Raw genomic sequence first — 22784 nt, forward strand, 5'->3', positions numbered from 1 at the left:
AAAAGGCGTCAGACATTTTATTTATCTAACTAGCTTTTAAGGTAGTTTAATATTTTTCTTTCCAACATCTCTAGTATAGCATATAAATTAAATTAATATATAAACTTTAAAAAGGAAGAAAAAAGAAAAAAAAAACGAATCAGCAAAATGATACGTTTTTTCTTAAATTAAAAAGTTCCTCAATAATCAGGACATCACCTAATTATTACCATCAATATTTGTTGAGCTTTCCCCAGCTTCAATTTTCTTTTTCTTGTTTGACTTCTTATCATTTGAAGGGATCTCATCATCATTAGACATTCTATTTTCTGGATTCTCATTATACTCTTTAATTATAACCTCTTCCTTTACATCTTCAATATCATCATTATTGTCTTTTTCATCAAACTCCTCTTTTTAATTTCCCAATGGCATCCTCCAGCTCTCTATTAACCTTAGGATTTTGCAAAAACTCAGATATGTCAAGTGGGCAAGCTGGGCATTTCATTAAATTCTTCTTTGTCCGAAGCTTTCGCCCATTTTGGCATTCCCTTTCCTTTATAAATGCTTGTCCTTTAAATGCTTTCAAGGCAACCTTTGCAAAAGTTATGAGCGCAAGGAGTTGTCACAGGGAGAGTTAACACATTCTTGCAAAGTAGACAGCTGAACCCTGCATGCGTCAAATTACAAATTAATTAATCTTACTTGCATATATAAGATGTATCCAAGAAATTGAAGGGAAATTAAGGGTGAGATATATACTATATATAGTACTATACTAGTATTGGTTTTGCTTAACCTTTTAAAAGTGTCTTGTTAATAGATGTTTTCTGAGCTTTCTTTGGTGTCTTCCTTGCTCTCTTCCCATCTTAGAGCTTCCTTCAATTACTCTTTGTTGGCTGGGCGGTGGTGGCTTCTTCCACTTCCACCTACCTTCTTCCTCCTGTCCAGACATGATTTTTTTTTTTAAAAAAAAATTCAAATAAAATTTTAACGAAAAAATAATCTGCTTACTTTTTAGGTTATAATTAATCCGATTGTTTTATGAACAGTTACGTATAATTATCTTTACATGACTTGATATTAAAAAAAGTCTTTCACATTGTCAGCATATACAAATTAAACTCCTTGAATAGTTGTAGTGTGTACTATATATATAGATACCCGAAAATTTTCTAAGAGTTAAGTTAATTTGTGATGGAGAACTGAAACAAATTAAAATATTGCATGCTAATTAATTAAAGTACCCAAAAAGTTTACTATAAGCAAAAGAATATCATACATCATAATCCCATAAAGGACTGCGGGTCCTCTCAAAAATGTCAAGTGCCTCTTCAAGTTCAGGAATTTCTGGCAAGGGCCGAGGCCTATCCCCAAGCTCATCACTGCATAAGAATATAATTAATCTGCAGTTAAGAATTAAACAGTAGTAGAGTAATCAATTGGGAAAGTAAGAAAACATGTACAAACCTCGTCCACGGGGCAGGTTCATTGTCACATCTCACAAATAAGTACCTACACATCTTGTACCCCTGATGATACAAATACATATGATGTCTCAAATTCAGTCAGCTGAATTAGAGTAATTAATTTTAACAAATAAATGGAATCTTATAAAAGAAATATTTTTACCTGTTTTCCCATTTTCCTCCAACACTTCTCTATCCTGTACACACCATTATAACGAAGACCATCCTGTGGAGCATAGGATGAACGCTTTTCTTTGTGGGATCTGACCACAAAAAATATGTATGAGTCAACTTTAATAAAAAAAAAATATAACATTAATTAATTGTTACTTCAGTTTTAATCGTGGTATTTAAACAATAACTACAAGGGAGTCACTTGCTTAATGAAAAAAAAAAATATTCATCATCAAATTCTATGATATATTACCTAACAACACGAACTGGATAACCTTCTTGGCAGCTGACTCGCAAAGCTTCGTTGGAATTGGTGAATGTTTGATCAAATGATTGATCCTTAGTCGTTCGTTTGTTGCCACTTAGATCCCTTCCCCCACTGCATATACATTGCAATAAGAGAAGGAAGAGTCTTAATTAAGTTCTTGTAACATTAGAAAGAGTCACAGCAAATTAGATCGAAGAGGGAGTATTCGAGATAAGCAAAGTCTCAATTGCTTAGATTGTTATTCCCTCCTATAGCTTAAGGCGTCAGTTAGGAAGAGTTACAATATAATAAAGTTTTAAGTTAAATACATCGTCAGGAATTTGCAAGGAGAATTATAAATCATACCTCAAGTCTAAAATACTATCTTCAATTAAACCAGAAATGTTGAAAGCTCATATATAGAGATAATTAACACATACCTTCCAGTGTAGAGAAACCATTCTCCATGGTCCTCGTCATCTTCGTATCCACCTGAGAGCACCACAGATTGCGCACCATATTTTGCTTGTCCAGCAATTCCGGCCACATGGGGCCAGTGCACACCCCATTGCCTGCAATTCAAGCGATGTGTCCACGACTCCCCTACTAAAACACCTTGATTTCTCTCCGGATCATTCTCGGCCAATATTGTGCCAAAATGATCCGAAGGGACGGTCACAAATATTCTCCCGCTTGATGCATTAGCCATTCCAGCCCTTTTAGCTGCCCCTTCCCTAATAAATGGGTTATCAGGACGGACTTCCTCGCTCACCTGAAGAAATATATTCAAAATTTAAATTTAATGGGTCAACCTTAAAAGGTTCCTAACACTTCATTATTATTTTATAGTAGTACTATTTAAAATTAATTTTAGCTATTTTTCATATAGATATTTTTGTTGTATGTCAAAATATTAGTTTCCGTTGAACTTATAGACAATATATATAACTCCATTCATCATATCTGCTCACCTGATGATAGGCTGGTTGAGACCTTCTGGGGGCATTATTCGTTCTCGATTCCTTCGCCATTCTTATGGCAGTCACTAATGCCGAGTTTATACAAGGCTGATCAATCATTTGGCGACTAATTTGAGAACGGCACCTGACACATTTATCTTTACCTTGACCAATCCATTTCTTAAAGCACTTTAAGCAGAAGTTATGGCCACAGGATGACTGAAAAAATAGGGAAAAAAAATTAACTATTATGACATAGAAGCTTCAGTACTATATAACAGAAACCCTGAAATGATTATAGACGTGTGCATCTGTATATTCTTCTCATGCATACATAGAACCAGCCGCCTAGGTACATGCGGTGAAGGGGTTTAATTAATTGAATCTCTTTCATCGAAAAATTATATTTTGCAAATAAAAATACATATCGATTAACTTTACATAAGGGAAGTTTCTAGTGAAACGGCAAAGGTGGTCAAATTTAAAAATAATTTTAGATTACACAGATTTAAATCCTAAGTATGACATTCTTGCATTTTTTTAATACCCTTGATAGGATTTACCACCTTGGAACTGCATAGAACACATATCAAAATAGTTATATGAGATCTGGAAATGGAAACCTATATATCTAGAAAGGATGGAAGAAAGTAGACATGAGAAGTTAAGGAATCATTTACTAAAAGGTGATTTTAGATATACCGTTACGGGCCTATCTAGAAGCATATAACAAAAGGGACATTTGATGCTTTCATCAAGCACAGCCAACACATCTTTTTCTTCATTCTCATCTTCTTCATTTTTGTTATTCTGATGTTGTTTTCCACTGACTATCTCTTGTCTCCTTTTCGCCTTCTCTTCTTCCGTCATCGACGTATTCGCCTCGATCTCCCGAATCTTCGCCACTAGTTCTCCGCCGGCGGAAGCAGGCGGCGGCGCAGCCGCCCCTGTTAGACCTGTCCCGGCACAATCAGGACACTCAAAGTTAACGACGAACGATAACGTAACAGGTGGATTTTCCAGGCAATCCATGTGCCAGGGCGTTACACACGTAACGCAGGTGACTCTCTTCTCCTGTGACGGCGTTTCTTTACATAGCATGCAAACGCCTTCGCCGTCAATTGGGAGTTGATTGATGGACGCCATTGGAGTAGCTAGGTTAACTGAAGATAGAAATGAAAAGGAGATAGTGATAAGTGTGAAGAAATCACAAAAACGTAAGAAGATTTTAGGTAGAAGAAGTGTTAAGATTAGCTCTATTTATAGTGGTGGGACAGGTTTTGGAGCAAAGAAAAATTTGAAATGAAGTCCACTATATCTACACTAGATTACCTTAGAAACCATTGCTGAAAACGTAAAGTATATTTAGAGGAGACTTAGTTTGACTATTTTTCAAATTCTACCTAGACGCTACCTTCCTCAAACCCACTAAGTGAGATTATACTGAGTTGTTGTTGTTGTTTTAATTTGACTATTTTTCAACTAAACGGATGGATGAGATTGATTTTTAGTACTAGGTGTAGAAGATTTTGTCGTTGTTCCTGATGATATTTTAATTTACCGTAATTTGACTTTGATTGTAAATTAGATTCTTGTAATATTTCTGTTTGTCTTTTAGGAAGAAATAATTTTGGAATAATCAAAGTATTTTCAACAGAAGGTATGCGTGAGGGACATGTACTCCTCTACCCTCAAGTCCACTTTCACTGCTAGTAAGAATACTAGCAACACTTGGGGAAAAAATATCATGCAATTGGTTCTTATGGAAAAAATTTAAAAACATACAGATTTTTAAATAAATTATATGTCAGGTATTATGAAAATTTGTGTATTTGTAGGTGGTTTATCAAATGTACAGTCAAACAGCCAAGTAAAGATTCATTTGATATACGAGTTTAGTAACATAATAATCTATTTTTTTGGGGGTAAAACATTTAAATAAGATGTAGCAAATTTTAGAACGAGAAGTTCGACAGCACGTTTAATATCTTTAATTAAACTGGGAAAATGATGAATTTTCTCTATATACAATAGAACTAACTACAAATACAATTGATGAGTAGATCTTTAAAAATTGGTATTATCACTTTCAGGGTGCGCTAGAAACTATTTACGTTCAGTAGCCAAAAAAATATATAAAATTTGTATAATTTTTATATATAACATACAAAATGTGTGTGCATATATATATATATACACACACACATATTTTTTAGGCTATTATTTTGAGAGCAGCTATATAGTATCATTCCTTTTAAAAACTTGGATGCTTATTAGTTATGTCCATAATCCCTACATTAATTGAGTTAATCTTAATAGGAATCTATTCTAGATTTTGAGATATTGAATTAGTAAATGATAAGCTTAGACAGGGTTAAAAGGATTAACTCGTCTTATATATACTCGTAATAGAAATTATAGAAAAATAAATCTGTAAATTCTAAAAAAATTCCATATCCTATATATTGCAATTATGTCAATTAGTTTTGCTATTATTCACACTAGCAGGACAACACTAATGTATTAGCCTTGAAGGTCGATCGATGGACAATTCCCTTAGACGGCTTTTTTGTTGAAAAACTTTGACTTCTAGAAATTATCTATTGTTAGAGGACAAAAAGAGAAATTACAATAATCTAATTTGCAATAAAAACAAGAATCAGATTACTGTATATATCATTCAGGAATAACAAGAAAATCTGCTATTTTTCCTAGTACATTAGGAATCAATCTAATCCGTACGTCCATTTGGTCGAGACGTGGTCAAACATAGTCTCCCCTAATTAAATTTACTTTACATTTTCAGCCAATGATTTCTAACTTGCTTCAATATAATACCATCAAATTTTTTATTTCCTCCAAATCCAGTCTTGCCACTATATATAGAGGTAACCTTAACACTCTTTCTACCTAAAATTTTCAAGCTTCTTTGTGATTTCTACACATCATATCACCATCTCCTTGTTCGTATATCTTTGCTATTTCTAATTAACCTACCTACTCCAATGGTGTTCATCGACCAGCTCCCAATATAATTGACGCTCAAGGCATTCCTTTGCATTAATTATGCAAGGAAATGCCAGCACAGAAGACAGACACATCTCCTTGTTCACATGTGTCATGCCCTGACACATGGATTAATTATGTCAGTTGTGACGGGTAATCAAGTGTCATCGCATAAAATACAGTCATAATGATTACTGCAAAACTGACTTCAGTTTTCAAAAAAGAATTGAAACGGTCAGTTTATATAATTTAAATCCTATCGAAAAATTAAAATTATTGAGATTGTCGTGTATGTTACTCATTTACCTACGGAAGAAGATAAAGGGAATGTCATGGCTAATGCATCAGTTAAGGGTTAATCTTTGTCGTCATTAGGAGACATTATTTTGGTCTATTATATACCAACAAATTAAGATATATAGAAAGAGAGATCATTTTGGTCACACATTGGTTGAAGGGTACATTGGCCCTGTGTTGCCGGGGATTGCTGGACAGGCATACTTAGATATGTTGATGCACAATTTATATCATATGGTGTTCTCAGGATGTTATGAGGATGACGGCATCCATATAGATTGGAGCTCTATATAGTATACATGTATATTATGAATCTCCTCGATGTTCTGATGTTCTGTGGTTTAGTTCTAGTATTTCAGACTCGAGGCATATACATAAAAATCAAGATATTAATAAACAATAAATAATTCTCCAAATTTGTAATATGAAGTGCTCCTCCTAATTCTGTTTGCTTCTTTCTTCTTATATTGCACTTATATGCATTGTGGCGAAAAATCTAAGCTGCAACGAAAAAAAAAGGTGTAAAATCAGTCATTTGTTCAAACATTCAGGAATTGCAACTGAACTTTGCGAGCCAGCTACCAAAAAGACTAAACGTTGGTCCTTATTCGTTGCAAAAGCTATTTTCGTTAGTTGTCCTGCCATCACTTCTCTTTTCTCCCATTTTTTTTGGAATAGAAATATAAAGGGAGAAAAGAATATTGAAGGAACGATAAGTGGTAATTGGCTTATTTAATTTTATTCTTATGAATATAACGATATTAATTGAAAAAAAATTGTTGGGAGAAGATAAAATTATAAATATAAAGCTTATTTATCAAAAAAAAAAAAAAAAAGCCTCTTTACTAATTCGCTTTGTTTTTTTGTTTCTTGTCTTTGATATTCATCTTGCAAGTACGACTTCTTCACAATTCGAGAAGCACAGATGCGATCTTAGAATATTGATACAAACACAGACGATCAGAAAGAATGACATATCATTTATGTTATTGACCCCTCAATCCGAGTAAGTCACCTGGCAACTCCAGTTCTAGTTCAATTGTGAACACTATATCACTTACTAGGAAAATGAATCATCTTTCTTGTGACTACTATGCTAGGAGTATTAGATTTTTTTCGTCGTTGCTAATGATCAGGAACGATGACAAAAATCTTGTACTCCTAGACTAACTTTACATTTTCAGTTGAAACGTAATTATCAAACATAGTTTCCCCTAAACTAACTTTACATTTTCAGTCACTGGTTTTAAGGTTCAGTGGGGAATAAGATACTGATAGATATTGCCAAAAGATCATTAAAAGAAATCCATTGCTTTCTGAATTTATTTTACAGTTTTATTTTTTAGTCAATGACTGTTAATTACTTAATTCACGTGCTCTTGCAGGTTTAACACTACTTCAAAAGTCCAACTTCGAAATTAGTGATAGTATCATACGATTTTCATTTGCCAAAAGTTGTCACTTCTTTAAAATGTATTTCAAAAGTCCAACTTATTTTTACCTATTTGTTAGACTTGACTATATGTCTATATGACAAAGATTACCACAAGACTTTCAGACTTATGAATTAGATAATTAATCTATGCAACTCCTATGGGCAAAGATAGTAAGTGCGTCCAAAAATATTTACATCCCTATAATAATGTATAATATATATATATATATATATATATATATATATTTCTATATATAATAAAAAAATATATATATTTCCGTCTATTATTTTAAGAGCGGCTATACAATATTATTTTTCTAATTTTTATCTTTATTTACATCTTATTTTGGCAAATGACATCCATAATTCCATATGAGTAAAAAATGTACGATGAAGACATGAAATTATGCACTTGGCAGGGACATCATTTTTCCAATGTACCAAAAGGGTAGAAGAGGGGGGGGGGACATTGAATATAGTAGCAGTAGTACTGATATTAAGGTTGGCAACTAGCACTAAATAAGTAATTTTGAAAGTAGATATTGATATTGGCATCGCAGTCAAAAGGCACGCACTTTAGAGTTTAGATACTGCGGACTGAACATATACTTACAGAAAATACAAATACGGAGTAATAATTGGCAGCATGAGACACGTGAATTAGCAGCAACAACCCTAAGAAGCAAGGGGCGACCTGAATATTAAATTCACAACTAGCCAAAACAACATCAAATATACGTTATCCACTGTGCTGACAGAGATTCAAGCCTAAAAATATCTTTACCTCTGATATTTTTCTTTCTTTATCAAAACAAAAATCCATCAATTGTGAATATTCTTATACATAAACTGATCTGAATTCTGAGTGAATTTCTTGGTGTTTGTCTGAAAAATGGACCCTGCCCAAGAAGCCCAGAACAGAGAAGCTTTTCGGCAAGCTGTGATTAACACACTCGAACGCCGTCTCTTTTACATCCCCTCTTTCAAGATCTACCGTGGCGTTGCTGGCCTTTACGACTATGGCCCTCCTGGTTGTGCCGTTAAATCCAACGTCCTCTCCTTCTGGCGCCAGGTATTTTTCTTTCTCTTACTATCAAAATTCTCAATTGCTGATTACGTTTTTGTTATATTGCTTTCCAATTCAGTGACTCGAGTTTATATTAGGGATATGTTCGTTTACCCAATTGAGGTTATTCACTAGATAGTGAACATTAATAATATGGGTTTAATTAGACAAAATTGGGGTTTTTCTTTCATATTTATATGATACTTCAAATGGTGACTTGTTATTCTGTAATTCAGCACTTTGTTCTTGAGGAGAACATGTTAGAAGTTGATTGCCCATGTGTTACGCCTGAAGTTGTGCTAAAAGCGTCAGGTCATGTTGATAAGTTCACTGATCTTATGGTGAAAGATGAAAAGACGGGAACTTGTTACCGAGCAGATCATCTGCTCAAGGACTTCTGCAAAGACAAGCTTGAGAGAGATCCTAATCTTCCTGCTGAAAAGGCTGCGGAATTCAAGCACGTGCTTGCTGTTTTGGACGATCTCTCTGCTGAAGAGCTCGGTGCTAAGATTAAGGATTATGGCATTACTGCTCCAGATACCAGGAATCCTCTTTCTGCCCCTTATCCTTTCAACCTCATGTTCCAAACATCAATTGGGCCTTCAGGCATAAGTCCTGGGTAAGAATATCATTTGGAGGAGAGCCTATATATAACCATCATTGTTTTTGCTTAGTTTGAAAGAGATCTTTTTTTCTATTATTTTGATTATCTTGTTTATGTCTGCTATTGATTGGCATGCAGTTACATGCGCCCGGAGACTGCTCAAGGCATTTTTGTCAACTTTAAGGACTTGTACTATTATAATGGAAATAAGCTTCCTTTTGCTGCTGCACAGATTGGTCAAGCTTTTAGAAATGAGGTTAAAAGGCCATATCTTACTGTTGCCTTTATTTTTCTGATGCATAACCTGATCATATTTGTATATTTTCTAGTATCTATTTGGCAAAAATTATAATTTGAAGACTTTGGATTATTGCATCTGATGACTTCTGAAGGTGGGAGGGTGAATAAGTAGTTATCTAGGCACTAAAATTTCTCCACATAGCTTATGATAAGAATCTGTAGACTGTTATATCTTAATCTGCTGCCTTAGGCAAGGCGAAGTAGACACGGATGATGCTTCAAATTTGCAACTAATGGCATATGCTAATATATTTTGTGTAGAAATGTTAGGCAACCACAGGCTTTAATATCTTTTACTAAATCTTGTGTTTTTTTTCCTTTTTTTTGGGGGGGGGGTGGGGGGTGGGGGGTGGGAGGGGGGGTCAATTTTTGTTTGATCTATTTTGCTGAAGCATTTCTGCCAACCCCAACTAGATTTACTTTATCTCTCTAGCTAAGTCATAGATGGACCATGTTTATGTTCAAAACCAAGTTTACTTTTCTGTAAATAATTTAAAATAACAAGGTATGCAGATCTCACCACGTCAAGGTCTCCTGAGAGTCCGTGAATTTACACTGGCTGAGATTGAGCATTTTGTTGACCCGGAGGATAAATCTCATCCAAAATTTCCTGATGTTGCAAACTTGGAGTTCTTGATGTTCCCGAGAGAAGATCAGGTTTCTGGAAGATCAGCTAGGAGAATACGTATTGGTGAAGCAGTTGTCCAGGTTAGATAAATTCAACGATTAACTTCTCGGTTTCTTCCTGCTCCCCTGTATAAATCCTCTAATTCCATTATACATGTTTAGATGGCTCATAACTGTTGCTTCTGCAGGGAATTGTCAACAATGAAACTCTTGGATATTTCATAGGGAGAGTATATCTATTTCTTACTCATCTTGGTATTGACAAAGACCGGCTACGGTTTCGTCAACATCTTGCAAACGAAATGGCACATTATGCTGCAGACTGTTGGGATGCTGAAATTGAATGCTCTTATGGATGGATTGAGTGTGTTGGTATAGCTGATAGATCTGCGTATGACTTGCGTGCTCACACGGTGAGGCTTACATAAAATAGCCACATACTGTTAATTTTTTATATTCTTCAACCCACTCACATATGGTACTTCATCAGTTGCTTGGTGTTTCCACATTCACTATTTTCTTCTTTCAGTATCTATCTGTTAACTTATGGTTCACCTAGCGTTTCATGCAACACGAGCATAATTTTTTCTTAGTATACTATCCTACACTGAACTAAGTCACCCATTGCAGGATAAGAGTGGTGTGCCTCTAGTAGCCCATGAAAAGTTTCCAGAGCCCAGGGAAGTAGAGGTGTCTCTCTTTCTTTCAACCTGTGCACAAGAGATTGCTGTCTATAATCTAACCCTGAATAAAATACGTAAAACATGCTTACTAGCTTAATGTGTTATCTCTATTTTCAGAAGCTTATTATAACTCCAGCTAAAAAGGAGTTAGGTCTTGCTTTTAAGGGTAACCAAAAGATGGTTGTTGAAGCACTGGAGGTACACAGCAGTATTGCATCAGTTTACTCGTTTATGCCCTTCATGTGAGGGTTAAATTAATAAGATTATTGTTTGCTTCTGTCTCAAGGCTATGGGTGAAAAAGAAGCAATGGAAATGAAAGCAACATTGGAGTCTAAGGGGGAGGCCGAATTTCATGTTTGCACCCTCGACAGGGCTGTCACTATAAACAAGAATATGGTGTCCATCTCTAAGGAAATGAAGAAGGAACACCAGAGGGTTTTCACTCCATCAGTCATTGAACCATCTTTTGGTATTGGGAGGATAATATACTGCCTCTATGAGCATTCTTTCAACACAAGACCTAGCAGAGATGGTGATGAACAAATGAATTTTTTCAGCTTCCCTCCTATTGTAGCTCCTATAAAATGCACTGTGTTCCCATTGGTTCAGAATCAACAATATGAGGAAGTTGCCAGACAAATTGCTAGGTCGCTGACTGCCTATGGGATCTCGTATAAGATCGATATAACAGGTAAGCTCGGCCTCGAGAGTTATTCGAAGCACTAGCTTTGGCCACAATAATGTTAAGTTCTGAGTAAGTCACAATTTTTCTCTCTAATTCCCCTTAAAATCTACCTGGATCAAGGGTGTTTTAATATTTATTTCCATCCCTTTCATAATCATTACATCTCACCCGTCTACTCATTTTACCACTTCTGGAGTAAATAAGTTGAACTTTAAGCTGCTTGCTAATTATTTTCTTATCCTTTCTCTTTGGACAGTGATAAGAAATATTGACATGTCAACATTACTTAAAATTCGTAAGAAAATGTGCTTTCTACTTTGTCCTAAAATGAACATACATAGGTTAATCAAATTCCAACATTGGTTGCAAATTGGGTTAAAGTTTACTGGGGAATTGCAGCCAAGGGTGTGACCTAGTAGTCGATGAAGGGGGAATGAGAGATTAGGCTTTGAATCCCACCGTAGGCAAAAAAGGTTGGTGATTATTCTCATCTGCCTAAGCATTAGTGAATAGAGTTACTCAATACTTTTGGTGTTTGTGGTCCGGCCCTTCCCGGACCCCGCGCATAGCGGGAGCTTAGTGCACCGGGCTGCCCTTTAATACTTTTAGTGGTGGGAGATGTAAATAACCAATGGAATAGTCAAGGCGCATGAGCTGGCCTGGAACACCACTAGTATTAGAGAGAAGGGAGAAAATTCACCGGGGAATTATTGAGTTCACTACATGAATTTTAAACAAATATTAAGTTATTGTGTACACTCCTGACAACTACTGGGTTCACATGGTCTCAATGCAGAAATTTGAGTTTACTTCATCTTCCTTTTGATTTACCATGCACGAGGACTCCAATTTATCCTTGTGCTTGTATCCCATGCGGTACTGATCTCTATAGGATATATGGATTTACCATAACCTGAACATGTCTGCATCGATACACTGTTATCATATACTAATATGCTAAAGTTTACCTTGTATACCACTAGATTTTGACTGATGTAATATCTGGTGGGCATATCATCAGCATCCATATTAGCAATGATTACCTGTCTTTGTCATTGTGCTACAATATGTATATTTTGTTTTTTTGGTTAATGCTTTCTTGCCTTTTACACTACTGTATTTCTTTTCTATAATGTTGTGATTTGCATGCTTGCTTGAAGTCGAGTGTCTACCGGAACAGCCTCTCTATCTGCATAAGGTAGGGGTGAAACTGCGTACATAATACCCTCCCCAGACCCCCTATTTGTAGGATAAACTGGGTTTGTTGTTGTATGTATGTATATTTTGTTTTTGGTTTTGATGGACCGGTGGTGCTTAAACTATTTGATACTTAGCTGTGGTCCTTTTGATTTTGTGTTCTAGGTACATCAATAGGGAAAAGGTATGCAAGAACAGATGAACTTGGGGTCCCCTTTGCCATTACAGTGGATTCAACATCCTCTGTGACAATCCGTGAAAGGGACAGCAAGCAGCAGATTCGCGTGAATGTGGACGAAGTAGCATCTGTTATTAAGGAGGTAACCGATGGTCCAAGCACTTGGGGTGATGTGTTGTGGAAATACCCTACTCATTCTTCTTGACCCCCATTGAGAATGTTTACTTAATAGCCTGAATTGTTTATCCGAGATTGATGCACCAATTTGGATGTACTATTCTAATTTGCATTGAAGCATCAGTAAATACTTATCCAATTAGATTACTTGTACCTGCTACTTCGTGGTCTATTCTCATTCTCTTCTTGTGTCTTTGTCCAGTACTAAGCTATCTCTGTTTCCTAGGTGAATATTTACATGACAATAGTAGACATCAAGATTACCAAACCATTATATGTCACAAGTTCTAAACTTAAGCAGTTACAGAATTTGCAGAACTGAATTGAGGGACACCCATGTTATGCAGATATTTTCATCTCTAAGCCGAAAAGATTACATTACCAGTAGAACAAAGTAGGATGTAGATATAGGGGCAAAGTCAGAAAAGAGTAAACTGAGTACTCTACCCTCAACTTAGAAATGAGGGAGGTGATCACCACCACCACCACCACCAGAAACCGAGCTAGAAGCAGCAGCAGCAGCAGCATTGCTCCGTTCAGAGTGGCAAAGCTGGCGGAGCTTGGTGGGAACATACCAAATGGCGAGTCGAGGATGTGCATTAAAGATGGTGTCGATATCCCAGCCTTGTCGAGCAGCTATGGCCACAAGGGGTTTGTAACATGCCTGTCTCCACGCCCCGACGTTCTCTCCTCGCTCCTTGAAAGCTCTTCTTAGCGCATTGGAGGCTTCCTCGTCAAGGCAATGAAGTGCGTAGCAATGCACGTAGTGTCGCATTTTTGGCTTGTTTATGTAGCTTGCCCCTGCCTTCTTCGCGTACCTGAACACCTGATTTGTTACCTGCAATTTTAAAACAATCGATCATTCAACGCCTGTCCATTTTCATTCGACGGGATAACATTACTGTAAGGTGATTATCTTTTGCACCTTAATTATTTCAAAAGACAAAATACGTTAGTTTGATAATTGCTTTTCGTAATTTTAATTGCCAAAAGCTAACTTCATATTGTTGATTTTGGACGGAGAGTACTAAAGGATTGCTTAGTTAATGAACAACATATGGTGGAACAGTAACACCACTTAGGTTACAGTGAGAAGAGTTCATGATTCCCAAACAAAAAAATATTACTGGCAGCATTCACGAGTCGCTAGTTTAACTCTCCCTCGGAGACAAGGACAAAAGTGTCACGCATGGTTGCCCCCGTCCTTTCTTCTATCAGTCTCACCCAACAAGATAGGGCATAAATAAGCGCCTAGGGACAAAAAGACCATATTCCCTTCGGTTCACAATAAGTGACCAATTTGCTTTTAGCACGCCCATTAAGAAAATATTAAATTCTATACAAAAATACCTACTATGACTAAACTACCCCTAATTAAATATTTAATGTGAGGAGTAAGAAAACTTTTTAGGGATATGTGCATAGGGGTTATTTTGTAAAAACAAATTGAATTCTTTCTTGATTACATAACTGGCCACTTATTTTGAACCAAAATAAAAAAGCAAATTGATCACTTATTGTGAAGCGGAGGGAGTACATGGTTGCCCCCGTTCTTTCTTTCTATCAGTCTCACCCGGCAAGATAGGGCTGAGCCCAAAAAGGTAAGTGCCTAGGGGCAAAAAGACCATACATGGGCGCCCCATCCTTTAGGAATTTTTACGTTCATATGCCATATAGTAAACAACATTACCCTCTATTCTTAATTTTTAATATAATTACCTTTTATATACCTAATTACCATTTATGTACATTTTAAGGGTTTTAATGGTATTAATTAGTCTCCTAATTTAACTCTACCGTATATTCCCACTCCCTCCAAATTTCTCTCTCCAAATCTCACTCCCTCACCCACGTATCAAACCACACCCCACAATTTCCTCTTCAATCACCCATTATTTCCTCTTCTAAAACCAGCAAAAATTTGTAATCCGTCCACCATTAACCATTAAAAAGCTTTGAAGCAAAGAATTGAAAATTCTCTCTACGTCTCTCTCTATCTCTCAATCCCAAATTTCAGTAATATAAAGCAAAGGAAAAGAGAGCAGCAATTCCACTATTGACAACCACTAAAAAGCTTTAAAGCTTTGAATTTTAATTTGGGTTTTCAAAAATCATTATTTGTTAGGATTAGGTGTTGTTGCAAATAATTGGGAATATGGTTTGGAGTTTATATATCAATTTTGAGGGGTTTTAGTGAAGATTAGACTTGGTTTTGGCTGAATTTCAAATTGAAACTCGAAGAAGAAGAAGACTTGACATACATTATATTACAGAAATTGTAGTAAAATTGTAGAAAATTGTAAAAAAATTATATTCTGTTGTTTATTTATTTTTCTTTTATACATTTAACTATTGTATGAAAGTTGAACAACATTGTATAAAAATTATATTTAAGTTGTATGATATTGTAGTTGTATATAACTGAGTAGAAATAATGTACGAAAATTGTAGATAAGTTGTATAATATATAATTAGTTGTATGAAATTTGTTTTTACTATGTATAAATCAAATACAAAATATACAAAAGACATATTGTATAAAGTTTGTATTTAAGTTGTATGTAATTGTAGTTGTATTTAACCGGGTAAAAATAGTATGTGAAAGTTATAAATAAATTGTATAATACAGTATATAATTAGTTGTATGAAATTTATTTTTACTATGTATAAATTATATACAAAATATACAAAAGACATATTGTATAAAATTTGTATAAAAATTGTATTTAAGTGGTATTATATTGTAGTTGTATATAATTGAATAGAAATAATATATGAAAATTGTAGATAAGTTGTATAATATATAATTAGTTGTATGAAATTTATTTTTACTATGTATAAATCAAATATAAAATATACAAAAGAAATATTGTATAAAAATTGTATTTAAGTGATATCATATTGTAGTTGTATATAACTGAGTAGAAATAATTTATGAAAATTGTAGATAAAGAAAAATTGGGATGGGATATAAACAATACGAGGTTAAAAATCAACACTAATTTTGAAAGAAATGTTTTGCGAATATCTGGTAATGATTATGTGGTCTAACTCTTACATTTCTTCATGCGGTGTTTGTTTTAAAATACTTTTAAAAAGATTGTGGAATCATTTTCTAATTTTTTTTTTTGTGAAAAAGCTGTTTTTGCAAAAGAATAATTTTTTTTGAAAAAATCTTCTTCAAATATCTGAAGATATTTTTGTTCCTTTTCTTGTCTGACTCAAGAGAACAAACTCTTTAAACTTATTTGTACACTAAAGAATAATTGCTGCACTGAAGAATAAGTAACGACTAAATTTCATTGGTTTCCTTGACATAATTTTTTCTGTTCATCCGAAATAAAATATTGTGATTTGGTAACTTATACACCTAATGAATTTAACAGTGATTACCGAATATTAAGGTGGAAGAAACATAAGGAAAGAGAAGAGGAGGAAAAAAAAAAGGAAAATGGTGTAACTAAATCCCTTAATTAAAGGCACTCATAATGGATTGAGAGCCTTTTAAGGTGGAATGTATATATTTTGTAAACAAAACTTGTATAGGTAGGGTAATTTACTAAACATGAATAATTAGGGTAATATAGTTTACTATATGACATAGGAATGTAAAAATTCTCATCCTTTATGTCTATTACTCTCACCCAACAAAGTTGTTGTCATGTGACCAAGAGGTCACGAGTTCGAGCTATGAAAATAATCTCTTGCAAAAATACAAGATAAGGCTGCGTACGATAGACGATTGTGATCCGATCTTTCCGTGGACCCCGAGGATAGCATAAGCTTAGTGTACCGGACAGTCTTTTTACTCTCACCCAGCAAAATATGTCTAGGCGAAACAAGTAAGCGCCTAATATGAGCCTTATTTATTAAAATCAAGCTTTAACTCTCTAAAAAAACTAAAAACTAAAATGGATAAGAAAATAGAGTTTTATTCCTAATTCGCGAAAAAAAAACACGTTGCTAGTTTTATGTCATTTCTAACGTTGGTCAATGTGTAGAACTTCGATGTGGCAAGGACAAGCTTACAGGTGGAACCACTTGAGTAAAAGTACAAGAGGAGTACTGGGCCGAGGGAGAAATTCATTAAGCTTTATTATGGTTCAGCCCATCAATTCCGTACCTTAGCTGTCGAATTCTCTTCCGGACAACTAATGGTTTCCTTGACCCAATTAACGAGGTCTTCTGAACCCACATTCATTTTTACGCCCAACCTTTTCCCAACAACTACTACCTAAGTTTTTATATCCTTCCAAAAATAAAAATAAAAAGAATTCATGTACTAAGCTCCATTTATTGTATAAAGCCAATATATTTTAGTAATTAAATACAAAAATTATTGTTGCTTCTTCCTATCTTTATCGACTATCGGAACCAATCTGTCCTCCTATAGGTAAGAGTAAGTTTTGTATACAAACTAGACCTTACTGGTGTAACTTCACTAAATTTATTATTATTGTAATTAAATAAATACAAAATTTAAATAACAGTTAGAAGTTATAAAAGTGAGACTTATATGACATTTAGTGGGTTAGGAGCACGAGAGCAAGATAGGAGTATTTTATTAGTCTGATGAATTCAAATATCAATTAGATATTCTTTTAAATATACTTTACAAGATAGAAAAACATAAAATTTTTATACGTATATCAGTTTCATAATTAAAAATATATCTTCATAAAAAAAATGTATAACTGTATTGATAGAAAATAGAAGATTTGTGTTTATGTTAAGGAATCCAAATAACAAAAGATGTGTCAATAAATTACTTAGTATAACGAATAGGAATGATCTTTTACCTTGTGGAAATAGTTAAGTGGCGTAAATTGTGAAAAAAAAAAAAGGAAAGAGAAAAGAAAGTGACCTTAGTGGGGCATTTTTCACCACGTTCCTTGGCAATATTCTGAACTTGGATCAAGAAATCCCGGCATTGCTCATAGAGGTGGAACAAGTAATCCAAGCCGTTCTTTTTCCCACGCGCCACCTCACCTGGCTCCGTCACGATAAATGGATGCTCCCTTTGCCTCTCGCTTATTCCTCCACTGGCGTCGTTAATGTTCCAGTCATCTTCTTGACCTTCCTCCGTTTCTTCATCCTCCTCCGCCGACGCTCCTCCCCTTTTCTCCCTCCCCGCCGCCACCACCTTCTTCCTCCTCCTTTGTTTCATTCTCCCACCGCCAGCTGCCGCCACCACTTCCCATGTCGTCCCCCCTCCGCCACTTCCCACTGCTTCTCTCTCTTGCTGCTGCACTGGTTCCTCAGACAACCCTACTTCACCATATATATGATAGATACATACAAATTGAGAACTTATATTATGTGAAGAAAAAAGTGCCAGTCTTACCTATACCTTTTTACTTCTACACACGTTTAAAAATCGTCATAACTCGTTAATGAGTACATACAAAATATATCTAATTACTCCCAATGTCTCATTTCATGTGACAGAACATAAGGTCAAAACACTTGGTACTAATTTTCATGTGTATTTGAATATTTATTTTTTATAAAATTGAAATAAAAATATAAATTCAATTTGAGTGAGAATCATAGTTAACAATTCAAAATATCTATAAAGACTTCGAGAAAATTGTAATAAATAAAATTATTTAACTCTCAAAGTAGGGTAGTAATGTCACATAAAAATGAAGTAGAGATAGTCAAATATGGAATGTGCAACAAGAACCCTAATACCTTATAGTTGCTTGGTTGCATGCATCCGTAAAAATAAATTATTTTCCTATAGCTAGGCTCGTGGGTTCGTGTTCAATATAACAGTGGTTCCACAAGAATCATGCTATTTCTAAAAAGTTACGCATGTTATTATCTACTAAAAATACGTCAATTAACTTCAAATTGTTCGTTCACTAGCTATTCTTAAACATTTAAATACCAACTACGTTCAATTTGATCTTAGAAATCACTCGAACTGATGATACATTCATATGTCCAAGTGCAAATATATACTCTAGTTATACTGTTAATTCAAAAAATCAATGCATATATAAAATAACAGGGGTGCGAAGGAGGTTTCAAATTCAAAGAAAAACAACCTTCTTGTGAGAGAGCGTCAAGGGCATTAGTTCCACCATCAGACAGAAGGTGGCCACGCCGCCGCAGTTCTTCCTCCTCAAGCCTCCGCCGTTCCGCCCTGATTGCAGCTTTGATACCGTACCTTTCTCCGACGAGTAGTTCCCATCTGAAAATCTGTGAAAGGCTATTCATCATATCATCAAGTTCCTCATCTTTCATGTCCAATAGAGTGTTCACCGTAAAACCTAACTCCGCTATTTTAGCAGCAGTGTAATATCTTATACCGTAAGCTTGAAATAACTCCTCTAGTCCTCCTAACTCCCTTGTCTTAATGGAATAAGCCGCCGACAGAGGCTGCGGCGGTGGAAGAGCTGGCGGAGGAGGAGGAGGCGCCACCGCTGCTTCCAACAGCCGGGTTGGCGGTGGCATTGCACCTCTAGGGTCCCACTTGAACAAACTCGCTGAGAAAGCCTCTGGGTCCATATGCTATAACAATGGACACACTTGGGTTAAATGGAATGAAAGGGTTAAAAACTATTGCTACATATAAGAGTTTACCTTCTGACAGTGTAAAAAAAATATGGTAATTACACAATTTACAACTAAAACTGTTTTATGGTAACTATTCTACTAATTTACGATAAAATTCACTTAAAGTGTATTTTTTTTAACACTATCATCGTATAAGCAATTAACTTATATAAACCGATAATTCAAATAAATTTTACACTATAATGTCATTGTAGAGCAGCCTTGGAGCAACAGTATTTGTTCAAATGATCTATAGGTTACGGGTTCGAGCCACCTCGTTCGAGTATTGCCCTTCTCCGGATGCTTTGTGCTATATTCTTACTATAATGTCATTCAAAAATATCTTCAAATAATTTTCATTAATGAGATTTGTAATCTTCAAGATAAAGCAGATTACCTAGCTAATATAACATATAAAAGTAACTTGATATTGTTGAAGTTTTTATGTCGTGTATATGATATAGTCAAACTCTATAAATAAAAGTTTTACATAGAGTACGTTTTCTTTTTTTAAAATTTTAACTTGAAAATATTCTGTATTTTTTCTGGGAATTGCATCAGAGATAATTGAATACGGAAAGTTTTATTTTGTGTTTCATACAACTGACACTAGTTGTATGAGTCAACTATTTTGTCTTACAATTTTGTGGACCCAAATTTCTGTGGACCCAAAAGTGTAAGATTGGGATCCACAAATTTTTAAGACAAAAAGAAGGTTCGTACAACTAGTGTAACTTGTACGTGATACAAAATAAAACTTATCATTCAATAGCAATGTGCTTTTCTGCTTTTGCATACTGAGGAACGTACGATAGAGGACTGTTGCAAGGGACGAAGAATTATTTGATTTTTTCTGAAGAGGGACTAACCTAGCTAGTTCCAATCAGACTAGATATGGGCTTTAGGGGATTGAGAACCAACTAGTCAGAGAAACACGTTGAGTATCTAGTTTTCAACTCTTTCAGGACTTTATGAAACCATTTTGGGACGACTTTTGGGACTTTACTCATTTTAGAAAGTTGGCCTAACTATGGTTGTGACACAAATTATGCACCACTCCAGGATAGATTTAACTTATATGTGGTTACAGCATAAAGAATTTTCGCACCCACTAGCTTGTCTGAATGGTCATCTATTAATTAATGTTTATCTTTTAATTCGCTTGAGGATAATTTAAAATTTTATTTACACTCTTATGGTATAAAATTTAAACTCTTCCCTGGCACATGTTTATTTATATTTTGAATGTCAACAAAAAGAACCGAGGGTTTATCGGAAAAAGTCCCTCTGCCCTTTCAGGGTACGGGTAAGGTTGTGTACATCCTACCCCAAACAAGTGGGATTACATTAGGTACGTTGTTGTTGTTGTTGAATGTCAACAAAAAGTTTAGCATTTATCTTTCAGATTTTTTAAACTTATATATGTATTGTTTTTAACAATTAAATTGATTGTCTGATCTATCACGTTCTTATTATTACTCCTAAATAAAGGTAATATTGTCACTAAGTTTCGTGATGTATTAGCTAGGGGGCTCTCGGTTATCACTATTTTACGTAGTAAAATGGACAAATTTGTTGTCTAAACTCCAACAGGGAAGAGAGAGAGTAATTATTTGTCCATATATACATTGTAAAACTCAATTTTGATATGTATATATTCTTCTACTACAAATAACAAACCTTAATGATATATTAGGAGCAGTAAAAATTAAACAACATGGGGATAGAGTAAATATCTTATACCTTAACAAATATAAAAGGTTATATAGAAACCAGCAGCTTAGAGTAGATAATAGCATGGACTCCATGACAAATCAGAAAGGCTTCCTTGTTGACAATAGTGGATTCAAAATTTAGATGTTATCACTTTTAGGTTGAGATAGAATAGATTCGTAAATATATATCTAACTCTATTATACTCCTTCACCTTAACTACGTAGGAGTAGATTTTTTTCATAAAAAACGAACTTTCTGCTAAAGTGAGGAGATTGTAAAGTTCAGTTGAAGGGGGAACAAAGTTAGAGACATTTAAGAAAGACTATTACTACTTGACAAAGTTAAAGTAGGATGCAGGAGGGGAAGTACGTACAGAAAGAAGCGTCAGATGGAACAGTTCAAAGTCTGATGATATATATATATATATGCCAAAGATGATCAAACTGAGCTCCAGGGGGCTAACCCTAATATTAATCTTTCTGTAATTTAATAAGGCTGTTCCCTTTGTACTTTCCAAAGACTAAATAGAGGAGTCCGGAACCAAAATGTGGTGCTTTTGGATTCAAATTACACAAATAAGTGGTAAAAAAAAATGACCTTTTTATATATAGCGTCATAATACCTGGTGCTATATACTAACAGTAACGGTACCGTTAAAGTATAGCGCCAGGTATTGTGGCGCTATACTGTAAAAGCTGACATGACCAGGTATAGCGCCACAATACCTGGCGCTATACATACATCATTAATGTATAGCGCCAGGTATAGTGGCGTTATACATAGATTTTCCTGGCCCCACCAATAATTCGTGATTTCAATAATTCAAAAGCGTATAGTGCTAACATTTTGGGCGCTATACCTATATAAAAAAAATTCTCGGCTAGCCATTTCCTATATAAAGAGGTTAGGATTGTATAGAAATTCGTTCAAATTTTTTTTACCTCTTGTTGAAACGTTTATTGTTCTTAAATTCTCCAGCATTTTTTCATTATGTCTGAAGAGCATAGAATAAGAGTTTCATTATATTGGGGGCTGAGGTTGTGATGGAGAATAACTCCGTGAGCTACAGTTTACCTGCTCAGTGTCATGTTAAATTGCCACTTACAATAGAGTACGATAAATTGATATCGTTGTTATGCAAAAAACTGAGTGTGAGGAAACGTTCAGTGATATTTAAAGTAACCGAAAGATATCCATATTCCGTCACTCCGCAAGGGGTTGCTTTTTACTCGGAGTTTAACATCGACGATGATGAAACTTTGAGTGATTTTCTGGGGACTCCGGACGAATGCCGGGAATTTCTTGTAATCACAATGTTGGAGATGTACGTGAAGGTCGAAGACATTCCAAAAAACGAGGTTGTGCGTAGCAGAGATAACCCCTAGTCATCGGGTGGTTATTATGGAGCAGTTTTTGCCGG

General features: G+C 35.0%; 2 protein-coding genes and 1 pseudogene across 3 annotated transcripts; 1 reads left to right on the top strand and 2 right to left on the bottom strand.

Moving 5' to 3' along the window:
- Positions 1 to 382: 382 nt before the first annotated feature.
- Positions 383 to 3974, bottom strand: LOC104229618 (E3 ubiquitin-protein ligase ORTHRUS 2-like; annotated as a pseudogene).
- Positions 3975 to 8206: 4232 nt separating this feature from the next.
- LOC104229619 (glycine--tRNA ligase, mitochondrial 1-like) lies at positions 8207 to 13237 on the top strand. The gene is made up of 9 exons (XM_009782275.2): positions 8207 to 8638; positions 8869 to 9251; positions 9375 to 9492; positions 10050 to 10244; positions 10352 to 10576; positions 10794 to 10853; positions 10964 to 11044; positions 11133 to 11538; positions 12895 to 13237. The coding sequence occupies exons 1-9, from the start codon at positions 8459 to 8461 to the stop codon at positions 13110 to 13112; spliced, it is 1866 nt and encodes a 621-aa protein (XP_009780577.1). The 5' UTR covers positions 8207 to 8458; the 3' UTR covers positions 13113 to 13237.
- Positions 13238 to 13375: 138 nt separating this feature from the next.
- Positions 13376 to 19633, bottom strand: LOC104229620 (floricaula/leafy homolog 2). Of its 2 annotated transcripts, none has more exons than XM_009782277.2 (3): positions 19138 to 19633; positions 17949 to 18352; positions 13376 to 13922 (listed from the first exon to the last, which is right to left on the bottom strand). In XM_009782277.2, the coding sequence occupies exons 1-3, from the start codon at positions 19598 to 19600 to the stop codon at positions 13539 to 13541; spliced, it is 1251 nt and encodes a 416-aa protein (XP_009780579.1). In that variant the 5' UTR covers positions 19601 to 19633; the 3' UTR covers positions 13376 to 13538. The 2 variants fall into 2 exon arrangements, with proteins under 2 accessions (XP_009780579.1, XP_009780578.1); XM_009782276.2 differs by having other exon boundaries at positions 17949 to 18355; positions 19138 to 19608.
- Between the last annotated feature and the right edge of the window lie 3151 nt (positions 19634 to 22784).

This window comes from Nicotiana sylvestris, chromosome 3 (genome assembly GCF_000393655.2).
Source record: "Nicotiana sylvestris chromosome 3, ASM39365v2, whole genome shotgun sequence".
Classification (NCBI taxonomy): Eukaryota; Viridiplantae; Streptophyta; class Magnoliopsida; order Solanales; family Solanaceae; genus Nicotiana; species Nicotiana sylvestris.